General features: G+C 36.7%; 1 protein-coding gene across 1 annotated transcript; it reads right to left on the reverse strand.

Moving 5' to 3' along the window:
- Positions 1 to 284: 284 nt before the first annotated feature.
- PSMA1 (proteasome 20S subunit alpha 1) lies at positions 285 to 10,810 on the reverse strand. Its single transcript, XM_062576228.1, has 10 exons — positions 10,730 to 10,810; positions 10,303 to 10,347; positions 6,479 to 6,580; positions 5,897 to 6,000; positions 4,941 to 5,029; positions 4,177 to 4,247; positions 2,996 to 3,125; positions 2,262 to 2,341; positions 1,175 to 1,279; positions 285 to 637 (listed from the first exon to the last, which is right to left on the reverse strand). Exons 1-10 carry the CDS (start codon positions 10,730 to 10,732, stop codon positions 581 to 583), a joined length of 786 nt encoding a protein of 261 aa, XP_062432212.1. The 5' UTR covers positions 10,733 to 10,810; the 3' UTR covers positions 285 to 580.
- Positions 10,811 to 11,027: the final 217 nt, after the last annotated feature.

The following is an 11,027-nucleotide window of genomic DNA, read 5'->3' on the forward strand; positions in this document are numbered from 1 at the left end:
AATGTTTGTCCAAGTCACGATTGAGACAATCACAAGACAACATGAGGAAACTTGCTGCATTCTACTTGCTCTACAACTGTTTTGTAGATAGAGAGCTTTAAATTTCTGTCAGTGCAATACTTCATAAGCACTGTATTTATATAACGCAAGTAAATGCTCATCAATCAGTTATTCTTTCAATATGACAAATGGTCAAATATATGATTGCATCTTGATATCACACTCATGACATGAAAGAAGTATTTGAGTAGTTATTTGTTTATATCAAAAAAATCTCCAGCAAATTCCAAGAAAGATTTATTTCCACTTGTTCTTACAAGTTAAAGGCAATATGCTTTTCATTAAAAAAAACAGCATTGTGCACTATTTAGAAAACAGTAACATCTTTCTTGTCAAAGAAAATACATCCAACCATCCTGTCTACCATTTAAGGATAGGTGGGTGAGGTGTTTTAAAAGAGTAACCCTCAGATGCATCAGTAGAAGACACATATAGGTCAAGATAAAGATTACCAGCAGAAAGATATATATGTTCCTGTATAATTACATGTAGGTTAACACACAGAGGATTCATCTTCCATCTAGTGCTCCATAGGCTCCTCTGCCTTTTCCACAGGTTCATCAACTGGTGGAGCAGGCTTAAAGAGAAGAAAAAAAACATATTTTAGAAGGGCGAAAAACAATACCTAGCAGTATTGATTTTTATATATTTATACTGAATGTAGCATCGCAAGCGGTAAACACATCTCACATAAGCAAACAGTTTAAAAGTAATGTTATATAAATCAAGCATGGAGAAGGACAGAACTAGTAATTAGAAGACTGAGGAAGCATCTTGGAACAGACATCAGAAACATACGTAGCCACTTCTGTTGCAGGGAAGTGGGAAAAAAATCCTAGATATGGAAAGAAGATGAAGATATTTGAAAGGCCTTCTACCAATGCACTGTAAACTGATTTAATAAGCAGTTTAGTCTCCAGCATGTAGTCTCAGTCTTTAGTCTAAAAGACTATATGTTGCCTCCTGTTTTCAGGTAGTAATGTCAAATTTTAATACTGCACACCTAAAACTCTAGTAGACTGTAAGAGAATTAAATGTCATAAAGGTGTTGGCTCATACATTACAAAACGCTGCCTTTCAACAAAGCCTATTTATTTGTACATAAAACACAAACCTTTCTCTGTGGTCTCTCCTCAAGACCTTCTAGGAATGGTGCTACATCATCATCATCATAAATAGTAAACTCCATGTCTTTGCCCACAATTCCAATGGAAACATTCTGTCAAGAAAAATTTTGAAAGAAGTGAGACACATTCTTCTGCAAATAACTTAATGGCTTTACCATTTTCACTTGTGAAACTGATTCAAGTTTCTTCCTGTGATAAAGGGATTCACTTTGCTATTTGTGTCTACTTAATGAAGAGAGGAATTCTGAGAGATTCTCTTTTTGGCAAGTTGTAGTAGAAAAGGAAATGGATAGATGGTGGGAAGGAGATTTATTCCATACAGAAGCTATCATGCTTCAAAATCTTACCAGTAAAACCACTATTGAAGGATTTCAATTTCTGTCCATTTCATTTAAACAAGAAACATTTGTTTTTTTAAAAAATCCCCAATTTTCATCCCCCTCCTCCCCCCGCTTTCTTTATTGTAAAAATTCTAACAAAACAAGATGGGTAAGGAATAACAAAAACACACACACACACACACACAGATAAGGGCAGATCAGCCACAAACATAATACTAGCTTCTGGCAAGAGATCTGCTTAGAAGTTTCTTGTTCAAGAACTGCTTATTTCATATTTCCTGCCAGAGGTTTCCACAATCTTTTGGTACTGGATACTCAATCAACTGTTTGCATAGCTGTGCTCTGATTGAAAAGGAAACTCTCCCCTTACTTTCCAAGTTCTTTCCAATTGCTGATTCTGCTTACAAAGCACAGTGATGATCTAGTTGCAATTAATGCATCTTAGACACTGATCAAAGCTTAAAGTAGAATATTTTATGCAAGCAACCAGGCAAATGATGTCTTATTCAGAAAAAATACCATTTTGTTATAGCAAAGGGGAGGAAAAAAAAAAACCCCACAGATTATTGAAGTTGTAGGTAAACTGGTTACATATGAAGTGGAGGTGATATTACCTACCAATATTTGGTTTCTAAATTTCAATGCCAGCCATACTTTACGTTAATTTTGTCATGGTAATTTCTAATAACAATGGCAGTAGAATTTTTTCTTAAAAAAGTAAAATAGTATTTACTTTGGTGGTCAGATCTTGTTCAGCAGGAAGAGTCTCTCTCAGGGCGCGTAGTCCATGTTTAACTAGCTCATTTAGATTACCTAAAAATTAAATGCAATTATAAAGACATTTATGAAACATACAGTATTATCTCTAGAGACTCCTTTGCCCTTCCTCCTATTTTCAGTGGCTATTCTGACTTCAGGAACTCCACTCCTTGTGTATTTCTGGTATGAATATAGAGTTGGTTATCAAAATATACTTTCAGAAATAAGCCCTTACTTACATTTGAGACAAAATGGATGTTTTTGGCACTTGCATTGTCTTCAGTACATTAATACTTAAACTATTTTTTTCCCAACCAGACACACAGTAGCCTCCACATAACCATTTCATATAAAAACAGATTTGCAATTTTAAATTCACAACCTAAATACTCACCCTGAAATATTATCCCCTCTTTGAAATAGAAATAATTGTTCTTTCCAAGTTAGACAGGATGGAAATCTTTAACTTTTTTCTCAACTTCTGATTAGAAATTTCTTTTTCATTAGATCTAACAAATATCCAGATGTTAGAAATGAAGATTTGTAATTTTTTCTTTAAAATTTTTGTCTTCATGTAGATTTACATTTATGCTAAACTTAGCTTCCAAAATTTATCTTCCTATCTTACTAAACTCAAAAGAATAGAGCAGTAGCAGAAAAAAAAATGAAGCTGAAGACTACCATTAGATAGACAGATTCATTACTCACAGTCAGTAAACTCAGTCATGTGCCTCTCCAAGTAAGTTCGAGCTGACTGTGAACGAGCACCAATAGACATTGCTTTACAGTCAAAATAGTTTGCAGAGGGACAAGTCTGGAAGATGTGAGGACCCATATCCTGCCAAAAAGGAGCAAAACAAATACATAGCATCTTCTAAAACAAAATTTTGTTTCATCATACATCACATAGCTTCTGTACAAGCAGAGATGCATTTTATATTGTTTACCACATCATTATTATTATCAATTTTTCCAAGTCTTATTCTACAAATAAATAAATAAAATATTCTAAAAAAAATCCTTCTTCACACTTTGTTCTTTAAAATGTAGTTTTTATGTAGGCAGGATAGCAGGCACCAAAAATCTTTCTCTGTTCCATAAGCTGTACTGTGCATACGTATGCTTCTTACCTAGCTTGCAGTAAAATATTTCACACACATGCTGTCTGATCTGCACAAGCGTAAAAACCTGCTGTAGATTTAAGCATGCCATGCAAGATTTCAGGCAAGCTGCCATTTCCTTCAACCTTCTTCACGTGAAATACTTTCAGGGCAGAGATTCTCTTTATTGGTATACTATTTTAAGCAAACTGTTCTTGCTAAACAAGTAAGTGTCCAGTGAGGCTTTTCACATCCATTTATCTTACAAGTATTTAAAATAATAGTCTGTAAAAATTCATAATCACTAGTGAAATAATTACTGTTACCAAAGACTCACATCAGCTTATAAACACTAACATGTTGATCCCTGAAAATGTGAACAAGTCTAATTTTTGTAGTTTCCCCAAAAAACACAAAATGACATTAAAACAAAGATCATTGGAACTCCATTTCAGAAAATCCAGCTCTTTCATAGGGTTTCAATGTAGCAATCACCCACTCCAACACTTCTGAAACTCATGCTCCACTACAGAATCTCATTTTTTACCTTAAAATAATAAGCTTTACATTTTTGCAAATGTATACCTTACAAGTGGAAGTAGCATTAGCCACCAATTAATATTTATAAAAGTTATGTTTTAGGATAAGATACAGAAAATGATTCCTTAATCAAAGAATTCTGACAAGTTTGCTTCTTCCTTCAATCTCTCTCTCTTAACATTTACTTGTATATAATTGAATTAACCACATTTTCTTTTAGATCATCAGTAATTGGCACACTGTACTTACATCATAACCTGCAATGAGCAGACCTACACCATATGGTCTTCTGCCATAACGCTGCGTTGGTATCTGGGTTTCTTAAGCAAGCTAAGGAAACAGTCTCAAGAAAACATGTTAATTACCATAAACATTTTCCTAAGCCAAGCAGAGGTGCACCAAAATTGCCATCCAGCTTTTGTAAAGCTTTTGCTATTATTGACGAATTTGTTCAAAGAAATAGATCACAGGGCTTATTTGGAATACCAACACCAGCTCTTTTTCACCAAAAGAATATTTAGCAATTAACAAGTAACCAAGTAACACAAATGGTTCACTTAATGCTGCACAGCCTGATTTAATTTCTTTTCCCTTTGAATTTTTGTAGGCACCTGATAACAAAATACAAGGGCACCACTGTTCCAAGCCAGGACAACAAAAGTTGCCACAAAAAAAGAACTGACTGAGCAGCTGCAATCCAGTAAGTGATCATGTTTTGAATAGTTCAGTCTTCTTTTCTTTTCCCCACCTCCAAAGGCAGTCCTATGTAACAGAAAAAGCAGTGCTATGTTAAATGCTGCATAGCATTTTATTGATGTTTACCAATTCAGTGTGTTATTGAGTATATGCTAAAAGGACAAACAAGGAACGTGAATAAAGAGAAACTAACTTTCATACTAAACTGAAAAGGTTAAGTCATTTTAAGTTGTGATATATAAAAAGCGTTTTAAGAACCAAGTATGAACAAGTGTAAAAAACAGCAAAAGTTTAACAAGTGCAAAACAAAAGGATACTGCTTCCAATTAGTGACACTAAGCGAGAAACTGGAAGAGGTCTATCAAATACAAATCTGGAATCCAGGCACTCCTGACGCATGAAATTGCTGAGTGAGGGAGGTCACAGAAAGGAGGAGAGGAGAGGGGAAAAAAAAACAACAACAAAAAAAGAATAAACCAATGCATAGTGAAAGTTGCAATGAGGTTTTATTTCAGTATTTGTCTGTTTAGGTAAATATATTATTGTTTCAGCTGTTCTTGTTGAGAAAAAGGGCCAAAGACACTACATAATTTCATTTTATCATGACCTATAATTGTTATTCATAAAATTGACCACAGGCTTCAGAGAGTATTGTATTATTTCAGCAATACAAATGAAGGGAAGGTAGAAGTTCATGCAGGCTACAGAAGGGTCATCCGTTAAAAAAAAAAATCTCATTGAAGTAGTAATGTTTCTTTGTAACAGTCCAGCAATTAAATTCCATTTTATAGATTCTTCCGTGCTTTCTCTGTCCTTTCCTATAGGACTGAGGAACTCTTGTCCATCAGTGTGCATTTACATCACCTGCTGAGACTGTGTAGCCACCAGATAAAAGGTAAACTCCTCTGAAGCTTACATATACAGCAGTGTATGTTTTTTATAACTGTCTTAAATGTACACAAAACGACCTGCTAGAGGGGAAAAAAATGATATGCTTTCTCAAGCTGCTTGGAAACCCCACCACACTAGGGAAAACAGACAGAGGAGTCTCTTAGTAGTAACAAAACCAAAGAGCAAAAGTTTGGACCAAGCAAATGAGATTTCTGCCAATGACTTGAAAAAAAAACTCCACAGAATTTCATACTGAGGTCTTTAGCATAGTACAAGAGAGCAGTAACTCAAGACAATCCTTAGCTGACCGTAACATTTCATTTGCAATAGTCTACAACCAACCTTTCACTTTATTATTATTGCAGAACTCTGAGATACTCACCACAAGAGCCTTGCATCAGCAGTAAGTCCAGCAATGGAGATACCAATATGGTTGTCAACGTACAGGATTTTTTTCTGATGAGCTGCCAGCTCAGACTGTGCTCTCTATGCATTAAAAGAAAACAGTCTGAACAGTCTGCCAGTCACTGTGAAGAAATCCACTAATGTTTATGGCAAGAATTGAATATGATCATGAAACGATAATAAAAGCTATAAACTTGTAACAGAAAACAAGAAAAGCCTACTCTTACTTCAATAGAAGACAGACAGACAGGAACACTTACTCAAATTTTGTGACAGAAAAGAAATAGTTTTATTACTTAACTAAAGAATAGGGGACCAATTAACTTTTAAAGTGAAAAATCTTTCATCGATTTCCTTCACTTCACCAATTTGTGAAGACCTATGCTTGGCATAGGTGCCAAAAATATTTATAGTTTTACACTAATGTTCAAACATAAGGAAACTGGCATTACATATTACATTATATACAGCACAAAAGTTCAGACTGGACAAAACTAATCTGCCAAGCCAAAACTGCTCTACTGACATTGCTGTCCCCAGAACACAGTTTTAAAATTACCTTTAGAGCAACCAAAACAGCATGCGTTTTTGATTTCAGTCCCACAGTAGCTGAGCCTTGTTTCACAGCTTCCATGGCATATTCTATTTGATGAATTCGCCCCTACAGGATAAAAATCAATCTACTATCAGTATAAAATTAATCCCCTATATCAACTTTCAATAATTTTTAATTTACAGACTTTTGAGTCCCCTGCCAAACAGATACACAGAGTACATAACACAGTTTAAACCTACAAGCAAGCAACAGACAAACTCCTCACCATTAACGCACATAACTCAGGCTATCTCTAGGCCACTCGCTACTGTATACAATGAAAGGCAGGAAAACTAAGAAGAAAAGAGTGAATCCAAGCATTATCAGAGCTGTGAGACTGTAATATTTATTCTAGTTTCCTTAAAAAAAAAAAAAAAAGTATTATGCTATTGCTGTATCTCACCATCCATTCTCTAATAACTTTTGAATCCATTAGTCAACTGCAGTAAAGTCTGAAAGAGGCGTAGAGGTCTCAAAGACAATTAAGATCCCACAAGTCCTATTAAAGTCAGCAGCTTTGCAGGAAAAAGACATCCTTTTAATGCCACCTCAAAGGGCAAAACAGCTCATTTGCTACACTATAGTTGGCCAGCTTATTAGAAATAAAACCAATTGCCATGTTATACTGAAATATAGAGCACAACTAGAGCTATTAGAGTGGGCACATGCTAGGGATAATCTACAGGAAATCATCTTGCATTAGTTCCATTGATTTTTTTTTTTTGGGGGGGGGGCATGATGTGGTTTATGTGGAGAAATATATAATCCACTAGATGTTTAACATATCCTTATATTCAATTTTTTGCACTAATAATGGAATTTCAATAATATTGAATATTTCTTCTCCAAGAAGATTGTATGATCTGTCCATCTATCCAATATGTGTTTATCAGCTTTCATGAATGACTTACAAGGCTGCAAAAAAATGTGAAGCCCTTCTTAGCCTTTAATCTTACATCTACTTTTCCTTAAAACATACTGAAAAACACCCACCAGTAAAATATGATTATTCTTTGCTCCTGTGTTAACAAAGCCAGAAGAATTACTAGGTTACCATGTAACTGCCTCTGCAGTCCAACCATACTGCATCCACAGGAAGGTGTGGAGAAGTAATTCCAACACAGGAACAACTTTAAATGTCTTTTACAAGTCATTAGCATTTTTTGTATTTTCAAGGTAATTTTTAAAAAAGTTTATAAATTAAATGCTACTGATGACTTTTTAATAACTACTAAATGTTTCAGTAGACTTTTATAGTTTTTAAAGTAATTTTTATAGCAGATTGCTAAGAAATTCAAATTTTAAGTCTCTGATACAGCCTTTGCCAGAGAAATACAATCATTTAAAAGGATGAGATGTGGATGCAGGGTTCCGTTCCTGGATACTGAGTTCTGCCTTCTAATTTTTAAGATGTTAAACACACATCAGTAGCAAATCTTTAATACACTTTAATTCTGTAACAAGTACCTGCTGTCTAGAAAAGAAATTTCAAAATCAAACTCTAAAACTGATGACTAGAAAAGATAACATTCATCATGTTTGTGCTTCTCTGGCAAGTTCCACATCCATGCCACTGAAGTTTATATAAAGATGAACGTGCATGACTGGAATTAGAAGGAACAACAAATCCAGATTCCTTCTGCATCCATTAAAGAGCAGCTTAAAAAGCAGCAAAATTTGTAAGACGTATCCATAGCAATGCAATACAACCAAGTGGAACACACTTTTGCTACATAAAGAAATGTCTTAACAGCATGACAGAAATATAGATTACAAAATATTTGAGTATCGCAGAAACAAAATTTAAGAATTTTTATTAGACATCTGATGTGAGAGACTTGGGAATGCCTGAGGAGAAACAGAAGCTGCCAGACTTCCCATTTTACAGTCTCAGACTGTCACCAGCTTCACCTGATCCTTTAAAAAAGTATTTCATATCTCTGCCTATATGGAATGGCCTCTGATCACATACAGATTTAATTATGCAACACTCATCACTACAAAGTAAGCTTGAAAACACAACAAAAAGTAAGGAATAAAAAGGGTAATACAGACAGCCCTAAGGAATATCCAAGTTATATATTGAACATATTGGTTATATATATAAATCATACACAAGTTAATTTATATTCATTTTGACATATAACGTTGACTGAATCGTAGAAATTTCTCAGTAAAGGTCTGTACTATGCTATTTCAAAAGCATCTCTCATTAATTGAAAGTTGCTGCATCAGCATCTTTTTAAACGTTAAAATGTAAATCTTCAAAGTTTTCACGATCCTTTTGAAATAAATGGATATATTTCTCAAAGCAGCTCAGTTGTCTAAAGCTATCACGCTAATGACTAAAAAATGTTCAATTATTCAAGGTGATCTTAATGCATAATGGAAAGTATGAAACATGCTCCGTTTCAAAGTATACTGAAAATGTATCTTTCAAACAGTATACTGTATGATGAAGACTTTCAATAGTAAGAGAAACATTTTCTGTATTAGAAACATTAGCTTGTGATACACAAGCTAATGATATACTAACATCATATTAATGTTATTTATACTTACAATTTTATTTTTATTTTTCCTAAATCTAGAAATGAGTTAATTTTCAAGACACGTTGATTTTCCACAAGTGTCCTATCTTAAGAGTACAGTATCAAAAGAAGAGACATTATTAAACACCCGAACTGATCAAGATACTTGCTTTTGAATTAGTTTCAGAAGAATGCACAATGTGAAAGTGATTCACAGGCAGTAAATTCCAAATTCCAGTGCAAATTTTGAAAATAATCTTAAGTACACGGATACTGTGAAGGCCCAATGACATTCCACAACATGGAAAGCTAAAGAGCTGCCCAGCTGCTATAGACTACATCATTGAAGCACACTATATACTGCATTACAAAATGATACAGCATTTAACCATTTGTGTATTCTAGCTCTCAATGTTACATTTTAAAGCTTTATATATAAAATTTAACAGGGAGGTTTGTTTTTTTTTTATAAAACTGATCTGTTTCATACCACAAATATCAGTATTTTTGGCATCAGGCTTCGGATTACCACGTGGGTACAGGTACTATCATTCAGCTGAAGGTTTGCAAAGCAGTAATTGTTCACACAAAGTGAGAAACAGTTCCTATTTTGACTTACCAAAAATAAACATACTCTCCTTTAAGCACTAAGTAAGAAATTAGATCCTAATCTCGTTTTACCAATTTGTTATTATAGGTCTGTAAGTAATATATCAAAAAACATAAAACTGAGTTGAAATCTCTCCAATGTTAGCCTACCGCTAAATCATTCTCTCTTTTATAGGCTAACCAGTGTTAGAAAAGAGCTATTTAGTTTAGTCTACAATTGGGAATAACTTTCCTGTGATTGATTTTCATTAATGGCTTCACCATATCTAAATTATTATTTTGGTGTGAACAAAACTGATATGTAATACTTAGTGTATGTACCCACATGCATACTACAGAAATATTCAGAAAACAGCTCCCTTAAATATTATGAAAAACAGAAACTGTAGCGTAACAGGATACACCAAAGCATCACCCATGTGCACGCACCAGAAGTAACAGTTTCATAGGCTCACAGTCAAGTTGTCCAAGTTTTACTTGGGTCCTTGTGCTTAATGCTTTCTAGAACTTTTAATCATCTGAATGCAATCTGTGCTATTCAGATACTACTGCTAGGGAAAAACAAACAAAAACACACCTAGAAAAATGAAAGGAGGAAAAAACAAAAAGCACAAAACCCCAAGCCAGCAAGCTTCGAGGAGGTTTTACCTGTGGGCTCCACACCGTGACGTCGTTGTCATACTGGTTGCGGAACTGAAAGGCACAGAAAGGGACAGAACAAATCCATCAGCAGCGGCGAACACGCGAGCACAAAGCGCGCTCCTCAGTTACACCCTGGTCACCTTCTCTGCGGAGCCTTTTCAGGGAAGCGCCTGCTGCCACGACCGCGCGGTTCTCACCCGCGGCCTCAACCCCACGAGCGGCCGCGGGGGCTTCGCGCCTCCGGAGCCGCCGCGGCGCGGCGCGGCCCGCGTGTCCCGGGAAGTGCTTACTCACGGCCCGCCCGCGCCGCGCCGCGCCGCGCGCCCCGCTCCGCTCCGCTCCCCGCGCGGCCGCCAGGCGGAAGAGGGCGGCGGGGCGATGCCGGCCCCCGCGGCGCGGCGCGGCCCGGCGCGGCCCCCCGCCTCTCACCCACCATCCTTCCTCGCCGACCCCGGTGCGAGCTCCCGGCCGCCGAGCTACGGTGCTCCGCCAGCGACGCGTCTGGGCTGGGCGGGCTAAGGCGTCGCTAGTCGCTCCTCGAGTCGTCGATCGAGGAGCGAGGCGCATGCGCGGTCCACCGCCGCCACCCCCCCCCCCCCCCCCGGACGGCGCATGCGCGGCGGTGCTTGCAGCCGGGGCGCGCAGCGCAGATCTTTTCATGCGGAGCGGCCGCTTGCAACTGTATCAGCTTTGAAAGAGCCCCAGCAGTTTTTAAAATCCTGAAGATAAAG

Source organism: Rhea pennata, chromosome 5 (assembly GCF_028389875.1).
Source record: "Rhea pennata isolate bPtePen1 chromosome 5, bPtePen1.pri, whole genome shotgun sequence".
In the NCBI taxonomy this organism is placed as follows: Eukaryota; Metazoa; Chordata; class Aves; order Rheiformes; family Rheidae; genus Rhea; species Rhea pennata.

Excerpts from the sequence above, each read along its gene's own strand:
- PSMA1 (XM_062576228.1), bottom strand. Across the intron at positions 6,001-6,478 it reads CTGTTTTGGTTGCTCTAAAG|AGAGCACAGTCTGAGCTGGC; the intron begins GTAATTTTAAAA and ends TTTAATGCATAG. Across the intron at positions 2,342-2,995 it reads CATGACTGAGTTTACTGACT|GTAATCTAAATGAGCTAGTT; the intron begins GTGAGTAATGAA and ends TTTAATTTTTAG.